The sequence below is a fragment of the Anolis sagrei genome, chromosome 3 (assembly GCF_037176765.1).
Source record: "Anolis sagrei isolate rAnoSag1 chromosome 3, rAnoSag1.mat, whole genome shotgun sequence".
In the NCBI taxonomy this organism is placed as follows: domain Eukaryota; kingdom Metazoa; phylum Chordata; class Lepidosauria; order Squamata; family Dactyloidae; genus Anolis; species Anolis sagrei.
This window is the reverse complement of record NC_090023.1, coordinates 243,506,793-243,525,690: the sequence shown is the minus strand read 5'-3', so window position 1 is coordinate 243,525,690 and position 18,898 is coordinate 243,506,793. Positions and strand designations below refer to the sequence as shown.

At 38.4% G+C, this 18,898-nt stretch overlaps 1 protein-coding gene across 3 annotated transcripts in view; it reads right to left on the bottom strand.

The window, feature by feature from the left end:
* Positions 1 to 18,898, bottom strand: part of MME (membrane metalloendopeptidase) — a 94,875-nt gene that overhangs the window by 44,382 nt on the left and 31,595 nt on the right. For all 3 annotated transcript variants that reach the window (XM_060767670.2, XM_060767668.2, XM_060767669.2), the window contains exons 4-8: positions 3,608 to 3,769; positions 2,600 to 2,680; positions 1,258 to 1,353; positions 1,048 to 1,166; positions 622 to 687 (exon numbers count right to left, since the gene is read on the bottom strand). In XM_060767670.2, coding sequence (XP_060623653.2) covers positions 622 to 687; positions 1,048 to 1,166; positions 1,258 to 1,353; positions 2,600 to 2,680; positions 3,608 to 3,769 — 524 coding nt within the window. The remainder of the gene's footprint in view (positions 1 to 621; positions 688 to 1,047; positions 1,167 to 1,257; positions 1,354 to 2,599; positions 2,681 to 3,607; positions 3,770 to 18,898) is intronic.

Here is an 18,898-nt window from a genome sequence, read left to right as displayed (position 1 = left end):
ATGGTTGACTCTGACCAACATCCCACGCCGCTTTTGTGGTGAGGCGGATCAGGGGGCAGGAAAATGATGACTGGAATACTATCCCAGTTTCAGTGCACTGAGAGAAGTAGTTGCAGCAGGACCCCCCAGGATCTCTCCAAATGCTTGACTTATCATGCCCTGTAACCAGGACAGTAAGGCATTCATGACTTCCTTGCACCCTGATCAGCAGTGCCTTGGAAACCTTTCAACTGAGGCACTATTTTCCTTAAGAGGCCAGGATTTTAAATTTTTTGCAAGGAGTGGTGAGCATTGGGAGAAGTAGCTACAAGATCTAGCTCCATTCTTGTAGCTGCGTCTGACAATGCCAAATCTTGGTGATAATTTAATTCACATTAACTGAGAAAACATTTTTCTTTTTTCCCCTTTAGGAACAGAGATATAAATAGTATAAGAACCAACAATGTGTTCACATTTTTTTTGAGAGGGGACACTAGTGGTACCAGTCACCATAGTTTTACAGCCGCTACACTTCTATTCCTCTCATTGAAATTTCTGAATTAGTTAGAAAATGAGTAATTTGGGAGCTTATTCCTTTCATACAGAATTGACAGAGGTATAGTTGCTGATCTGAGAGCATACCTCTTTGTAAACTCCAGTGCATTCATAGTAATCACGGGAAGGGAGTCCAAGAGAAGGCTGATCTATCTGGAAAGCAAATATTAAAAAACATAATTATCAGGCTAGAGGAACAATAATTCAATGGAAAGATAAAAGTTTGCAGCTAATGATCTCTACTTCTAAATAGTTGTTTCTTTGAAAATACTTCTGAAGTAAAATATATGAACACTAAAACATAATTCTGCATTAAAAATACTTAAGTCCTGTGTTGGAAACAGAAGATTTGAGGGCATTCCTGTACTGAAATAAATCAAGAGAGGGGAAAAACAGAGAATGGAATGGGAAAGGATCTGGATCTAGAACTCCATGCCACAGCTTTAGGGGGATGACTTTGGCACCTTAAAATATGTACATATGTTCAAGACTTTCCAAGAGTTCTGAACTTACATGAATTATATGTTGCGTAGAATTCTTATCATCTGTACCAACAAAGAAGTTAATGATGACCCTTTTCCCATATTGATAAGTTAAGTTTGCAATAGAGTTTTCGGCTGTCCACGAGGCACCTAAAACAGTTTAAGAAAAAGAAATACTCTGAGTATTTTAATGAAGACACTTTTCTAGCTGATTTTTGGAAAATAGTGAAAATTCTCCTACCATAATCATGGTCCCAGCTATCCAATGCCACAGGCCAGTCAGAAAAAGTTGGCATTATGTCGATGAGTGGTTTCCCTCCTCTGCTATCAATAGTCGCTTGTGAAAACAAACATTGGTTCATAGGTTTTATGCATGCATTCATAAAAGCACAAAATTATTACAATGACACTGACGAACAAGGAGTACTACATAGATCACTAAATTGGTCTGCTATGTCCTGAGATCTTCTGAGCAGACCTTTTCTCAGGGCCCTTTCCACACAGCTGAATAAAATCCTACATTTTCTGCTTTGAACTGGAATATATGGCAGTGTGGACTTAGATAACCTGGTTCAAAGCAGATGTTGTAGGATTTTCTGCCTTGATATTCTGCGTTATATGGCTGTGTGGAAGGGCCCTCTGTTTAATACCTTTATAAGTACATTTGATGGGAACTCTGGAGAGGGTTTTCCTCAGAGGCTGCTTTCAAGCTCTGATACTCCCTTCCTTACAGAAGGTAGAACAGTGCCCTCCTTGCTAGCTTTTCATAAGCAGAGGACAAGTTTTTGTTGCAGCATATATTTGAGGGCTGGTTGTTCAGTGGGAAAAGGTCTTCTATGTGTTTTATGCTTGCCATTTTATTATGCTTTTAACTGCTTTTAGTCTTAGTGATAATTTAATAACATGCTTAGCTTTTGTGTGATGCATTTTTAAGCTGTGCCAGTATTATAACTGTAAAAGGTGTAGATAACGTCATAGTATTTCTAGTACAGAATCCCCAGAGCTATCCAATGGAAACTGGGAAGGAAGGGGGGAAATCCCACACCACCACCCCATCCCAGTAAGCCTTTTTTATTCTCTCCAAATTTTGTTCAGTTAAGGCCATTATGTGTTTGTCTTTGTTGACCATTTACAAGGCATCTACCTGACTGTGTGCCACCATTGGTGGCCGCTGGATGTGTGACTTTCTCTAGAGGCAAAAGTGGGAGTCTTTTGGCAAAATGTTTTAAGTGTCACACATTTGAGATTTTCAGATAAGAGAGGGTCAACCTTTATATTCATTCTATTAGTGCATTAAAAGATGTATGGAGAGAATAAGATAAACCAATATTAATAATGTATTAATGCTATGTATTGTAAGTTATTAAAAGTTATTTATTACAAGATTTATTTTAAACATTGTTGCATTTATGTGTATGTAGCCTAGCTGATCTTGTCATGTTTGCTCTGAGGGTTAAGACTAGAATAGAGCATCTTTCCACCAACTGGCAGTCTCCAAATAAACAACATCACACATCACCTTCAACTGGCCACCCCTTCCATGTAACAAAATCTTACATGCAACAAAATACAAGGAAACTTACTCTCATTTATGCAAGATCGGTAAAGCATTTTTGCTTTCTTAACAGCTTCTATATCATCATTGTTTTCCTTGTCGAGGACATCTGAAAATAAGAGATATATTTATCCAACTGTTATGGATTGAGTAGTCATAGCATGTCATCAATGCCCATTTACCTCAATGTACAAAACAGTAAGTGATTATGACAGTACAGTTTCAAATCATCTTGGAATAAACTTGTGTTCTTTCCGAAGAACACTGTCTGCTGATACCAATCCCACTCTCTGATTTATGGCAATTCTTAGGTTAATCTATCATTGGGTTTTCTTGATAAGATTTGTTCAGAAAAGGTTTGCCATTGCTTTCCTCTGAGGCTGAGAGGGTGTAACTTGCCTAATGGGTTTCCATGACTGAGTGGGAATTCACACTAAAGTCTTAGTCCAACATTCAAACACCAAACTAGCTCTTATAAAACATACACCCAATAAAATAGTTTTGTCTTTTTTCACAACTTCAGTGCATGCCTCTACAAGATAGTCCTATTTTATCTCTTACTGTTAGCCATATCTTCTGATGATCTGCAAAGAAACATATCATGGTATGGCTACAATATGTCTATGTTTAGAAAATGCTTACTTTGCTATATTTATTTAGGCACAGGCTATAAGCTTGGTCAACACTGACTGTGAATGTTTTTAGCAGCATTACCAGCTGAGTTGGCTTGTTGGGAACTCCTTTTTCTCACACCTAGGACAGCTGCCCACTCTTAAAGGGTCATGAGGGCACTGCCTTCAGCTGTTGAAAGAGCTGGAATGCAATGTCAAGCTCATTCCTCAGTAGCACCAGATCCACCCCAGCTGGAAAACAGTTTCTGAATGCTTTTCACTAGACACAACAGATTAATTCATAAGTTGTGTTCATGGGTTGGTTTTAGAAAGGGTGAAACAAAGAAGAAAAGAGTATTTTTTGTTTTGTAGATAAGTCAAAAATCTTCCAAATGTTTGGTTCTCAAATATATATTCCAACTGACCTTTCAAAACAACTTCTAGCTCATCTCTTAAAATGTCAAAGTTACTATAACGGGAACTTGTCTCTGGGATGATGTTCTTCTTTAACCATCCTCCACAAGCAAACTGATAGAAATTTTCACAAGGTTCTGCTGTTGGATCCATGTCAGCAATGATTCGGGCAGCTGTTGAAAGGGAGAAGTAATGGCACAGAAAGAAAGAGAGTGAAAGGGAGAGAAATACAAACTATTAAAAACAGTATTTTTAAAAGAAGCACCCCAAGTCTGAATTGCTGATCATATAAAAGGAAAGAAATGTAACCTCATTGTTCTAAGATAGTAATTTTAATACACATTTTGCTAAACTGGGGGTTAGTACTGCACAGTTCGTTGGGACTAAGGGCCCTTCTGCACAGCCCTATAACCCAGAATATCAAGGCAGAAAATCCTGCAATGTCTGCTTTGGATTGGGTTATCTGAGTCCACACTGCCATATATTCCTTTTCAAAACAGAACATGTGGGATTTTATTAAGTTGTATGGAAGGGGCCTCAGTCCCACTAAAATCTGTGTAACCCTGACTTCCAAGTAAAGATGTATAGGATTGGGGCACATAGAAAATTGTAATCAAAATTATAACAACATAGCAGTTAACAGGATTAAAATATTTACATCTTTCCAGCATGGTCAGCATAATCAGTTTGCAGAAATCATTTCACAAACCCTTCAGAAATGAAGTTTATCAGACTGAATAAAGGACAAGGGCCCCATATCTTTAATAGTTCTAGATTCCAGAGCAGGAAGATATAGCGTAAAGCTCACTATGAAATTAACTTTTCCAACCCTGTAAACATCCTATGGCAACCTACAAGTAGGAGGACTGTCTTTTTGTGTAGGAACCTCCCTATACATTATGATGGTGCATATACGTTTGAACATTAAAATTCACTGGAAGTTCCACAAGGGACGACATCGATCATCCAGCAGTTGAATGAGACAGCTAAAGAAGTAGGATGACTAGTAAAGGATCACTTGTCAATATTTAAGCTATAAACAACCTACTCACACTTTTACCCAGAGGATAATCGGAAAGACTATAAAGGCCAATAAGTGAAGAGATGAAAATATCCGAAAGACCAACGGGAAGCACATAGACATTTAATATTGCTTCTGAATGGTGCTAATGACTGCCGACATGTCATGCAGGAGTCAGATTTCCCGCATGAACTTTGCCGCACATGAAAGATATTTCAAAGGCTTTTCCTTAGGTGACCCCAGGTTCTTCCCTGGATGCCCCCAAAAGTGAAGGAGTGGTGCTGGTAAGGTCTTTCGCCTTTCTTTGGAATCTCTTCCAGGTTTGGAGAAGGAAGAGTCAATGCATGTGTGTAAAGGGCACAAGACCCTGCTATTTTCTCAGGTCACTGAAAGTGTGGCTGATAATACAAGCTAGAATCCTATCTGCTAGGGAAGTTCAAAGTTACAATAGATGTGTGTAAGCACATGAGACTTTCTTTCTATCTGTCCTTTCTACAGGCCTCCATGAAAACTGATAGTTCACTCCATGTGTTTGTTTCCAATTCTCAAAGCAGATTTTGAAGGTGCACAAAAAGTTGTAGGATGTTTTCCTCTCCCAGTTCTGCTTACAGAATCTGGAGTTGTTCGACAGGTTTTATTTTGTGGCTGTGTGTCTATTAGATCAGCCAGCTGTTTTTTTGTGTTTCTGTTTCAAATAATGCATTTTATGATCTTATGGTGTTAATTGTCCTGCTGATTTGTTAACTGTCCCAGGAGTAGCATATAATTGAATAATTCAATTAGCAGAGGAAATTCTAGCACATTACCAGGAAAAATCCTATAAGATCTGAAACTCTGGCCAGGAAGAAATTCTGTAGCTCACTCTCAAATTATCAAGATGAAGATCTTTCTTTTGAATGCCCATACTCTTTAAAAATTACTGAGATAATGAAGAAAAATTATTTCAATTTTATTGCAATTCTCTCTCTGAAAATGTTTTTTTTTTTACAAAAAAAAAAATCTGAGGAGAACATATCCTTAATACCAATGGATTGTCCATCTACAGGACCATCATGTAATAAAATTAAAACACACATTGTAATGTCTGTCTAGCATTCTCCCCACAAAAGTCTTTGCTCTTCTCTCTTCAGAATTTGTAATGGAAGAGCAGTTTTTTTTTCTTGGAATGACAGCATTTTCCAGTAGATAACCAGGAAGCTGGAAGAGGGAGGTTCATATTCCAATATTGGTAATGATACTGAAAATAGACCCACAATTTCATTATCTTCATACAGCTAAGATGTCACAGCTTACAGCGCTAATAGAATTAGGCAGAATCTTATACAAACTACCTGCTCAGCAGATGGAGCCATGCCAATTATTCAAATCTATCACAATTTCCATCCCACAACACTCCCAGGATGCAAGAACTAATAGGGTAGAGTTTGCCATCTCTAGCATTTGACTACAGTGCAACCCATGTTATTTATAATTCTTCCTGAGTAATGGGGCTCCTGGAAAATCTCTATTTTTCAGCATCGTTCCTAGTGCTAAAGTGGGCAATGGTTTTTCATTCTTGGGAACCTGGTGTTCTGTTCTATGGTACCATGCCAAAATTGGGGGTGATAAACAAGTTTAAAAATGGCTAACGTTAAAGGGATGGAACAAAACTAAACAGATGTGCATTTGTACAATGTGAAACTCTGAAAGGGCTTCTGAGCTGAAGGAACTTCCCTGCTACTCAAAAGAGTCATAGAATCCTAGAGTTGGAAGAGGCCACAAGAGTCATTCAATCCAAATCTATTTAGCAGGAATACACAATCAAAACATACATGATAGATGTTTAAAAACCTTCAGAGAAAAAGAATCCATCACACTCTGAGGCTGTGTATTGCACTCTCAAACAGTATTTATTATCAGAAAGTGCTTCCTAATATTTAGAGGTAATGTCTTTTTCCGCAGTTTGAATCCATTGCTCTATGTCCTAGTCTCTGGGGCAGGATAAACTGCAGATCCCATAATTTTGCAGGATGGAACCATGGTAGTTAAAGTGTGGTCATAGTGCTATAATTCTGTAGTATGAAAGTGCCCCAGGTTGAAAATTGGTAAGCTACCGAATGTTTGGTTCAGAGGTTTCTGTAGTTCATAAACCCATAACTTCTCTCCTGCTTTATCATTAACTATATTGGTTAAGGCTGATGTAGTTGCTGTCCAAAAACATCTTGGAAGAACTACGTATTTTAGATTTTACAGTGAATTGCTCAGGTGATAATTCAAAATATGCATCTGTTATACATTTGCTCTTGTGATATATATATTTGGCTGATATGTTGTTCCTTTTAAAAAAAGTTTTAAACTTTTGGCTTTTTTTGAAAATAGATACTTTAATGGGGAGTTTGTGTTTCAGAAATGAATTCTTTATTACATTGAATTTTTCAATAACTGTTGGTTGGAAGCAGTCAAACTTAATGTGCTGTAAAATAATACTGGCCTTTTTATATAGAAAGAGAGCCAGAGTGCTCATAGGTAACTGTGAACAAACTTGTCTCACAAATAGCAAAATGAGGAAAGATCTAGGGTGGATTTACTACAGGTGCCCATTCCAATTTAATAGCCATGGCAGCATCCTGCGGAATCCTGGCATTGGAAGTATAGGGAGGAACATTTGGCATTCTTTGCCTCACTGTCCCTTGCCAGACTACCAACCACAGAATTTCATAGGATTGATCTATAGAAGGTAAACTGGTTGTGTTACAATTACAAGTATCCAGTGTGAATGGGCCCCAGCTCTGCCCTTTCCCCTAATAAGACAAAAAACCATAATGTATTTCCATATGCAGTTTTATTTTTCTAGCAGCCAATTCTTCATCCAGTGAGGTGGCACATTCATTCATACTATAAATACTATTCTCTCTCTCTCTTTTGGCTCTGATAATGGATAATTAAAAAACAAACAAAATAAAGAATATTAAAGAAATGAGAGAAATTGTAAAATATATGCAGCTTCTAAGCAATTCTCATATTAATACTTCTGACGCAGTTTCGAATTACCCATTTTAACTTTGTATTTGCTCTTACAGAGCCATTCTACTGGGGTTTGGGAAGGGACCCGACAGCTCCATTGGAGCTCCTGCCATTTCTGAACCCTACTATCTTGTGCAGGGCAAGATGAGAAGTAGTGCATCTTCTGTTTCCTCACAATGGAATTATGTACATCAGTTGCTGGGATGATGTTGTTTTAGTCTCTGTTCCCCAGTGACAATCAGCTCTTAGACTGTTCTGTTTTAGGCTTGATAGAAATGACAAGATAGCCATAACAAAGAAATTTCTACTGGTGTACAGAGCTGACTTTTGGGAGCAAGTCCAGTTTCTAATGGGACATAGATTGCTTTCATTTTAACTGTTAATAGAAAAGGTAGAATTTTTTGGTGGTGGTGGTGGTGGGGGAGGGGAGTAATAGGTTCACCTTAGGGTTGTTATGAGTCAGAAATTACTTGAAGACTCAAAACAACAACAAAGAAAATATGGTTTATTTTAATGTGAGACTAACCATTTAATTTGGCCACGAATTATCACAGATGTACTCATATAAAACTGTTGTCATTTAGCTCAGTTCAATTGTTAGTTCCAGCTAAAGTAGACTGAGGACCTCATCACATTGAGGTTCTAATGTGTGGGGCAGTGGGGGAACCCATTGCCCCACACCCTACATCACCTACTGCACATCCTTACCTCATCCCATGGAGGAAGCATTACTGGCCAGCTTTCCCCTGCTCTTCCCTATGGAACACGGGAAGCCTCTTGTTTTCCCAGGGAAGTGTCCTACTGTGCTGTTAGGATGCTTCCTCCATGAAGACTCGCTGTAAGTAGCTTTACATCATGTGATGGCATCCTGCGAGCTTTGAGGAGGAAGTGACCTGGCAGTGTAGTAGGACCCTGATTTTTCTAAATGTGATGAGGTGATGAATCAATCATGGACTGGGGGAAAAGGCAGGATGATGAACATATTGCACTAGGGGATGTTGTGTAGTTTTAATTGAACTGTTTTTAAGAATGTTGTCTTTTTAAATTTCATTTTTATTGAATTGTTTTAACATTGTAACTCACTTGATTCTATTTTAATATTTACTCTTGTTTGTTTTTAATCTCCTGAGCCACTTCGTGTTATACTCTTGGAAAAAAACAGAATAATGACAATGAAAACAATAATATACAAGTATTAAATCTACTGGCTTCATCCTATTTTAGTAAAAGATATTGCATGAGGTGGTAAGTTCTTTCCTGTTTAATAGAAAGATATTTAGAAATGTGGAACAGCTGATTCTAAATATAGATCTTGAAACTAGTTAAAAATAGTTGGCAGCTGGATAGTGGTGACATTTTGTTTATTTCCCCCCTGCATATGGCTAAATGCTCAATGGTGTAATCTTACACATCTATTCAAAAGTAATCGCATGAATTCCAGTGGAACCTCCCTCCAGATGCTGGCATATTGGATTGCAGCCTAAATTCTCAAGGCTGATTCATACGCTAATATTTAGACCTTGTGGTTAGGCAAGTCCAAGACATTGCTCTCAAAAGCTGAGAGAATATAATCAGTTAAGAATAACTACAAAAGCCAATTAGAGACCGTTTTATATTGTGGTTTGGCTAAATTGTTATATTGTGAAGAAACAAAAGAAAGTCAGTGTTTTTATGTATGTTTTTAACAAATCTGAGTGTTGAGAAGCAGAAAAAATAGAGGCCTAAAGAAAAAACACAAAAACAAAGCATATAACATAAAATTGGTACATAATGCAGTGGCCAGGTTACCGTCAGCTACATCTATGCAAGTTATTCTCTTAATAATTGAGCATAACAAGCAAATATCTCTATAGAATGTGTTGTAGAACAGTCTTTGCATCCACGTATTCTGAGCTTTGCTTAGACACAGCCAGTTCACTTTTATCTAGTATCCACATATGATGGACAAGATCTTCTGTTCCATCCAATTTATAAAGACTTCTGCTATCTTACAAATAAATCCTGCAACGGTGTCATAACTGTGAGACAGCTGCAAACAGATGGCTTAGGAGCATGTCGGTTAAGATTGCCAAGATATATTTCTGTGAAACCACAACAAAAATACTAAGGGTGGCATTTTAAGGCAGGTGGGGCTGTGGGAAGATTCTCTTGCCTTTTAGTTTCTGTAACAGACATAGATCTGTTCTAAATAATTGTTCCAGCTGGCACAGAAAGCGCGTGAATCAAAGAATCACATTTTGGGTCACATCAAAGGTGACAAACTGATCAAGAGGAAAGAAGTTAGAGAAAAGGGATTTTAAAATCTCAAGTGGGAGAGGGTGGTGAGGAAACTTTCACTAAATTGAAATGTATGGCAATATAGGGAGAGAGAGCGCAGATAGTGACAAGAGATCTTTTAAAAAGCAATAATGTAGAATGAGGTAGATAGTATATCTGTGTGGTGTAAGTGCACTTTCTGTTAGATTTACCATCAGATTCCAAGCCCAACTGCAAAGTTAGAAGACCCCCTCCCCCCTTATTTGTACTTCTCTTCTACTTCAAGTGCACTTCTACCAAAGTGCTCTTCCAACAGTTACCAACCAACACATCTGCAATGCCAGAAATACATTAGAAAATGTTGACCATTTCCACTATCTTGGCAACCACCTCTCCACAAAAGTCAACATTGACACTGAAATACAACACCTGAGCTCTGCGAGTGCAGCATTTTTCCGAATGAAGCACAGAGCGTTGGAGGACCAGGACATCCAGAGGGATACCAAGGTGCTTGTTTATAAAGCTATAGTCCTCCCAACATTGCTATATGCCTGCGAAACGTGGACTATCTACAGATGTCACATGCAACTCCTGGAACAATTTAATCAGTGTTGCCTACAAAAAATCCTGCAAATCTCTTGGGAAGACAAGAGGACAAATGTCAGCATGCTGGAAAAAGCAAAGACCACCAGCATTGAAATGATGGTCCTCTACCATTAACTCCACTGGACTGGCCACATTGTCCGAATGCCCGATCACTGTCTCCCAAAGCAGTTACTCTACTCCGATTTAAGAATGGAAAATGAAATGTTGGAGGACAGGAAAAGAGAGTTAAAGATACGCTCAAAACCAACCTTAAAAACTGTGGCACAGATACCAAGAACTGGGAAGCCCTGACCCTTGAGCGCTCTAGCTGGAGGTCAGCTGTGACCAGCAGTGCTGTAGAATTTGAAGAGGTATGAATGGAGGGTGAAAGAGAGAAATGTGCCAAGAGGGAGGCACATCAAGCCAACCACAACCGAGACTGCCTCCCACCTGGAAACTGATGTCCTCATTGTGGGAGAACATGTAGGTCAAGCACATGTAGGGCTCCACAGTCACCTACATACCACTGCCAGGACACCAATCTTGGAGGACCATCATCCTCGGACAAGGAGAGATCTCCTAAGTAAGTAAAGTCTACTTCAATTGAAGGGAAGAGAAGATAAGCAATACTACTCCAGGGCTGATGTAATTCATGTCTAGAGTAAAAGGAAGCATATGTACTTGGGGATTTATGCCCTACAATACCTCCAAATAACCCTGTCTTTGGAGCCACCATCATTGGAGTATCACGTGAGGAATAGCTGTAATGGTGGAAGGTTCTACCACATTTCCAAAATGGCATACCAGGTAGCGGACTTTCCTTCTCCTTGGACGGGTTCCAGGAAAGACCACTGGCTTCCTTTCCATTGGTCCTCTGAGGCACTCAGTGTTCTCTCCCTGAGAGCTTTAGATTGCTACCACATGGATTCATATGGATTGGAAGGAAATGGAAAGAGGACGATGGGACCAATATCTATGATTTTGGTTTGGCCTTTAATGAATTTAAGCAGTGCCTCTTCAGTTCATGTGTTTGAATGCTCTTTCATATTTTTTTTTTTAAAAAAATGTGCTCCACTTAGATAACTAGAATTCAAGGGCTATGGTTCTAGGCTTTGTTCTATTATGTGAATTCTCTCAATATAGCTGTATGTGTGAGAGAGAAATAGAGGGAGAGAAAGGCTGAGAGTAAACCATTTTTCATCTCTGCTCTTGTCTGCCATTTGGCACAACTTCTATGAACATTTTGCAATGTCACAGAGACCTGAGCCTAAAGAGACAGGGTTGCTTGAAGACAATTTGCTGCCTGATTCTGAACAGCAAACAACACCCTTTACCCCTCAAAAGAAGCGCACAGTAACCAAGAATGGTCATGTTATTTTGCCACTGGAAGCTGGAAGCATATTCTCTCTGTCTGTCTGCCAGTAAAAATACAAAATAGCGAAATTCTGGAATGGACAACTCTGTGCTCTTGCATATCACCCTTAAGCTACGGCCTTGGAGAACTGCCTCACGTTTTCTCATGATAGCTCTGGTTTTACAAAGAGGAGAGATGGGATAAGGGGATTTTAAAGGAAGAGACTTGATGTGACAGGGTTTGAAAAAAGAGCAAAGGACACAAACATGGGAAGGGAGAGTGGCGGAGAACAGAAGGAACACAGTTGCAAAAATTGATGGATGGAAATAACAGCTGTTACAAAACTTGTGATAGAAGGAAGCTACTTTAAAGTCAGAGGAGTCTTTCTAAACTTCCTCTTCAGGTTTTTTTTTTGGGGGGGGGGGGGGGTGGATTGTTATCTGTGGGAACAGAGCATGCCTTCTGGGAGTGGAACATGCCTTCCTAATAAGATGCCCACATGTTCTTAGAAAAAAAAAGTGTTCTCTTTGAAAAGCTGTTCAGAAGTAGGTGTAGTTGAAAGATAAAGAACCTTAGGGAAAAAGTGGTAGAGGCCTTTCACATTACACAGTTATAGCAATACGATCCCATTTTAATTGCCATAGTTCCATTCTATGCAAACCCAGGATTTGCAGTTTAGAGAAGGGATTTTTTTTCAAGTTAAATCTGGTACCTCATCAATTAAAAAACCCCAGAATTCTGCTACTGTGGTTAAAATGGAATTATAATGGTATAATTGAGTAATGAGAATTGAGTAGCCTTTATCTTATGTTAGAAGACTGAGCACATTCCCAGGCTGCTCACCCACAGTTTTCTCTGCTGAGATGAAAAGCATTGTTTTTCCTATAATTATTTTTTCCCCTAAACACCCTTTATGGAAATGTTTGTCCCCTGTTGTTTTTTGGCAACATCTAAGTGGTCTGTTTACTACTGGATTTCTCTATCCAACTAACTTTCATGTTTCTAGAAAGTTATTGACAACTTTATGAACTGTCTCTCTTCAGCTCATCATATCTCCCATGACCGGCGGCAGTGGCACTCCGCTTCACTGAGAGCTGTGGGGAATCTGCCACCCCTGGATCCAAGGGAGGGCAATCACATGGGGAGAAGCGTGAATGCACATGGTACATGCAGCACCCCCCCCCCCCCCCCCCCCGTAGACTGCATGGCAACATGGGAGCTCTCCCATGTTACTCTGCCAGTGGCAGATGTGATGAGAGCCAACCAGCTCCATGGGTGACCTGGGCTAAAATGGGCACATGTTGCCAATTGTAGTCCAATGTGATGAAGTCGTAAGTTTCACATTTCTCTACACTGAACAATATTTTAAGCTTATTTTAAAATAGTAAAGTTTTTTTTTTAATGCACATTTCCTGTTTTTTCCCCTAAGGCTTCAGAAGAAAATAACAGCCACAAGTTGCTCTGCCTTGTTTCTTTTTTCTTTTCAGGAAATCTGTCCCATGTTGCTTTGAATCTTTGTGGTTTCAACTAGTGAGATGAAAAACACACCTGGAAACACTTGGCAACAGACATTCCATCTTTTGAATAATCAGAAAACCTGAATATCTTGCTATTGTCATGTTGATTCAACATTGCCTAATACAGTGCTTAGGATGATTGACTTTTTGGATAATGAAACTGAAACTCAGTAGTCAATATGGGTTGGATAGTTAGGGGATATTTTCAAGTTCTGGTCAGGACTCCAGATAGTTGGAACAGGAGCCCTGGGAATGGATTATTAGAACTATTAAGAATGTATAAAAGTTAAATATTATTTCTCCCTTCCATCCAGTCATCACTTGCTGTGTTCTGTAATGCTAAATACCTGTTGACCTAAACAAGGACATCTTACACTGGTGTAGAATGTATGAGAAGGAAGGAAAATGTAATTCTGGATAGCATGAGAGGAGGGAGGATTTCCTTTTTCGTTTCTGCCCCTTTGAAACATCCCTGAATAATATGTGGAGAGGGACACAAGAGTTCTTAAACTTCATTTCACACATACACACCATTTTAATCCTCTCCAACCCTCCAAAGTAATAGACATTAGGGGTTGAAGAATCAAATGTCCATTTTTCTTGTCCTCCATTTTGTCTCCTTTTGAAATGATACCATTTACTACATGGTTCACCTGTCCCCGTAGCTTTCAAATTGTAGCCCTAACTGCTAGAGTCTTTTGAGTTTGCCCAACTTTTGGTTATTTTATTACCCAGAAATACACATGCTTAATCAGGACAAAATCTCACCATGTTCAATTATTATTATTCAGAAGTATGAATAACAATGCAAACTTGGGCCTCTCTCACTTTATCTTTGACAGAATAGAGGGATCCCATAGGATTGGAGGAAATTGAGAAATCCAGAATTTTAGAATAGCTGTGGCTGTTCAGCACAGTGTCTTCTCTAGATAAATGAATAGGAATAATCAGGTGGGTTACTCTAGGTTTTTTTTTAAAAAAAAATATCTTCAAGGCTCTTTGCCATTTGTGTTTTGTAAATTCTCAAAATGGGAAAATGGCAACATCCAAGGGAAGCTCTCTCCTCTCTGTAGAATGGCACTTGACCTATCCACAGGCCATATAAAAATCCAGAATTTTGAACCAAAAACCTTCCCTTGACTACCATGAATATATGGTCAGTGAATGCTTTTATTTCATAAATACTTTTCATAAGCACTTCTTTCAATATCAGAGAGACTGCTGATCTTTCAGGCTCTGACTAAACAGCTATATAATCCTATTTCTGAATCCAGATTATCTGATTTGAACTGGATTATATGGCAGTGTAGACTCATATAATCCAGTTCAGATCAGGTATCTGGTTTCAGAAATTGGATTATATGGCAGTGTAGATCCAACCTCAGTTAAACATTTTTTAAAAAAATTATTTAGATTTTTGCAGGAGTTATTTAAAAAACTACAAATTATATGTGCCTTCCCCCTTTACAGCAGGAATATATAAACCTTTTCATTGCAAGGGCCAAATTCCAATTTGAGAATGGTTGCAGGGGCATGAGATAAGGACATCAGACAGAACCAAAGACAGAGTACGATCGCGACATTACATAATCTATACAACCAATTTGAGTTTCCATAATTACACTCTTTTTATGTTAGATGATTAGTAAAGTTTTGCAGACTATATGAAGACAGTGACAAAAGTAGGCTGCTGGATAAATCTGCATATGTTTGATGACTGGCTGAGAGAGGGAGAGGGTTGAAGTTGTGAAGGATGACTGAGCATGAGAATTTGTAGGATTAAGATCTGGATGAAGACAAAAAACCTATTTATACATGGATCAGCATCACATCCTATATCCATGAGCTCCCAGAAATAAGATACAGGCCTTTTCACACTGAGCAGGAAGTTCACAAGATAACTTTATTACCATGTTCATTTGAATGCTGTTATAAATCTCTCATGATCAGAAGTATTACCTTATGTGAGTTCTCAAAGGTGCTTTGTATTCAACAGTTACAAAACCCCTTTGGAGGGTTCGTAATCAAAGCAAAAATGTCTAATTTACTTCTAGGTATTCAAGGATGTTGGGGATGAGGGGCTTACATATATTTCATGTAGCCCTATTCATCTTAAATCAAATGTCTGAATAGGGCTAGAAAGCTGAGGGAGGTCAGAGTGCTGAAGAATTTAATTATGCAAGGACAAATTATGTAACACATTAAGACTACTTGCTTTATAGTTATTAAAATAATATAAATAAACATATAGTTACGTGACCGAACATATCTCCCTCTACGAACCATCAAAGACCTTAAGATCATCTGAAGAGGCCCTGTTCTTGGTCCGACCTCCATCGCAGTTGCGTTTGGTGGGGACAAGAGACAGGGCTTTCTCTGTGGTGGCCCCTCGGCTGTGGAACTTCCTCCCTAATGAAGTTAGATTTGTTCCCTCCCTCCTGATCTTCCGGAAGAAATTTAAATCCTGGTTATGGGATCAAGCGTTTGCAGAACAGACTGATTTTACTGATGAAGATAAGATTTTATTTGACCGCAATTTGAACTGATTTGGATGACGTTTTAAACCTGACAAACCGTTTTAATGTATATTTATAATTATATTTATAATTATATTTTTTATAATTATTTGGCTGTATTTTATTATGTGTTTTATTTTGTGTCTGCACTGAATTGTTGCCTGTTGGAAGCTGTCCTGCATCCTTCCTTGGAGGTTGAGAAGGATGGCGTATAAATGTTATAAATAAATAAATAAATACTTCCATCTGATCATTGTTTCAGTTCTCCAGTTAGAGACTAAACTATAATAACAAAGAAGATCTTTAACCAAAACTTGAAGAGGGCAAATCTAGCACTTTGTTTTAGGAGCAGCAAACCCTTGTCAAAGAGCAAGATCACTCAAAGGTAAGATTCCATAATAGAATCATCACAATGGGGTCTGATGTAATTCTTACTAATGTGAACATTCTCCTACCACATGTGCTGATGAATTCCAGATTGTAGTTTTCTTTCCTCCAAATTACAACATAGTTCAGTGGGAGGTATTCAAAGAATTAAGTACTATTCCCAGTGCCCTTATTTCTGATTGCTGATCTGATAGTTTGTGTCTCAGATGGAAAACAACCAAGTTCCATATCTTGATGCGATGGGCAATGATAGTACTACATTTCTACTCTATCTGGCCATGGTTGCACCTTTTAGTTTCTGAGAGGTTGGCTCTCTTTGGCAGTGAATTCGAAATTCTAGGTGCAGGTGAAACATCAGGAGAGAATGCTTCTAGAACATGGCCATACACCCTGAAAAACCTACAACAACCCAGTGATTCCGGCCATGAAAGCCTTCAACAATTCTAAATTCCTCTCCTTAAACTTCAAATCCAAAGATTTCATATAGCAGTTAAAGTATAACCATTAGGCCTGGGTAACAACGGAAAAATTTGTTTCTAAAATTGATTCGTTTTTGGGGGTTTTTTGCGTTTCGTTATTTAAAATAATTACAAAATTTTCCTTTTAAAAAGTTCGATATTTACGAAATTTCGTAAATGTGAAAAAAATTACAAAACATTAACGAATCGATTTCCGAAACAATAATGAATCGATTCGTTAATGGTGGACGCGACCGCGAAATATGCTAAAAAACCTCCAAAAACTTCTGAAGCTTCCCTCTCCCTCTGTTGTTGACTGTTGGTGTGATATTATAATTTTTTTTCACTAATTAAACAAAAGGAGATATGATAGCCATGTATAAATATGTGAGAGGAAGCCACAGGGAGGAGGGAGCAAGCTTGTTTTCTGCTTCCTTGGAGACTAGGACGCGGAACAATGGTTTCAAACTACAAGAGAGGAGATTCCATCTGAACATTAGGAAGAACTTCCTGACTGTGAGAGCCGGTCAGCAGTGGAACTCTCTGCCCCGGAGTGTGGTGGAGGCTCCTTCTTTGGAAGCTTTTAAGCAGAGGCTGGATGGCCATTTGTCAGGGGTGATTTGAATGCAATATTCCTGCTTCTTGGCAGGGGGTTGGACTGGATGGCCCATGAGGTCTCTTCCAACTCTTTGATTCTATGATTCTATGAAAAAACAACCATAAAACTTGCCCCAGACATGCGGAAATAATAACGAAACGACCTCAAAACAATAACGAAACGAATACAATAACGAAATACGAAGCATTTACAAAACGTATTTAAAAATTCGTTTTTTTAAAAAATTGCTTCAGAATGGTTCGTTATCGTTTTGTAATTAAAAAAATTAACGAATTATTAACGAATTACGAATTAACGAAACGAAACCGCCCAGCCCTAATAACCATAGCACTATATCTACTTAGTGTGAAATGTACTGGAGGATCCCCATCTTTGCTGTACACTCATATCTGTTAGAATTCTATTAAATTGAATGATACTTACTTCTGAACAGAAGTGTTATAGCATTACACATTTAAAATAGTTGCAGACATGATCATTTACACTGATTCAGATAAATTAACAGTCTTGGTAAGAATATAATAAATATATTCTTTTTAAAGTGCTATGGTAGTGACTTCTCAATGATTCATTGAAATCAACTAAGCATTTAACCTATGACCCCCAAGATTTATCCTTGGTGCAGTCTATGTTCGGATGTATTAGAGTTCACTTTCACCATCACCTCTTTTTGCTCCAGCAGGCCAATTATGGATAGAAAACTTGTGTTCAATACGAAAGCAGAGAGAAAGGTAGCCTTGTACACATCAAGATGCAGAAAATCTCTTCTGCCAATCCTCCTGCTGCATGCACTTGATACCATGCCATGAATTTTGACAACTTTGTATAATTCACTTTTAGCTATCTCAAAAGGTTTTGTGCACTGTCCTGGTGTGCTTTTTCTCCTCTTTGTCAACAAATGAAAGAAAGAAACCACAGGAGATAAAGATTTCATTGTACAGATGAAAGAAAGCCTTTCATATTCCATAAAAAATTTAAGATGTTTATGCAATTTTTAAGAGTGTTGGGGGGAAACTTCTGAACAGCTGAACTGGTGGTAGGACAAATGATTAGTCAGATTTAAAACTGGTCTAATTTTACCATAGTTTTAACGCTGGTTTTATCACAGTATTTTTGGAGCATGTGATTTAATTTTTGTAGCCTGCCTTGAGTGATATGTTTCGGGTAAAATCAGATAACACGTCTTCCAAAAACAGCAAACAAAATAACATCATTTTCTGGGAGAAAGCTTTCCTTTTTAACAAGGTGGGGAATTCTCAGAAAACCATCTATCTTTTTGCTTGTCTGAATTCTTTCACATCTGTTTGTAACCATCACTGTTGCTTTGCCTCCATTTCCTTTCCATGTTCTACTCAGTCCCAATCCATTAGGGACCAATGTAATGGACATGACACAATAGAAGATTTTAGATGAAATTGAGACAAAACAAATCTACTTGTATTTTTTTCATCTTGAAAGGGGTTGAAGAGGGAACATGTCCCTGTTGACAAACAAATGAAGTTCATGGCAAAGGACCCCACACTCTTAATGTGAAATTGGCTCTTTGTAAGAACGTTGCCCAGGGGATGCCGGAATGTTTTGATGTT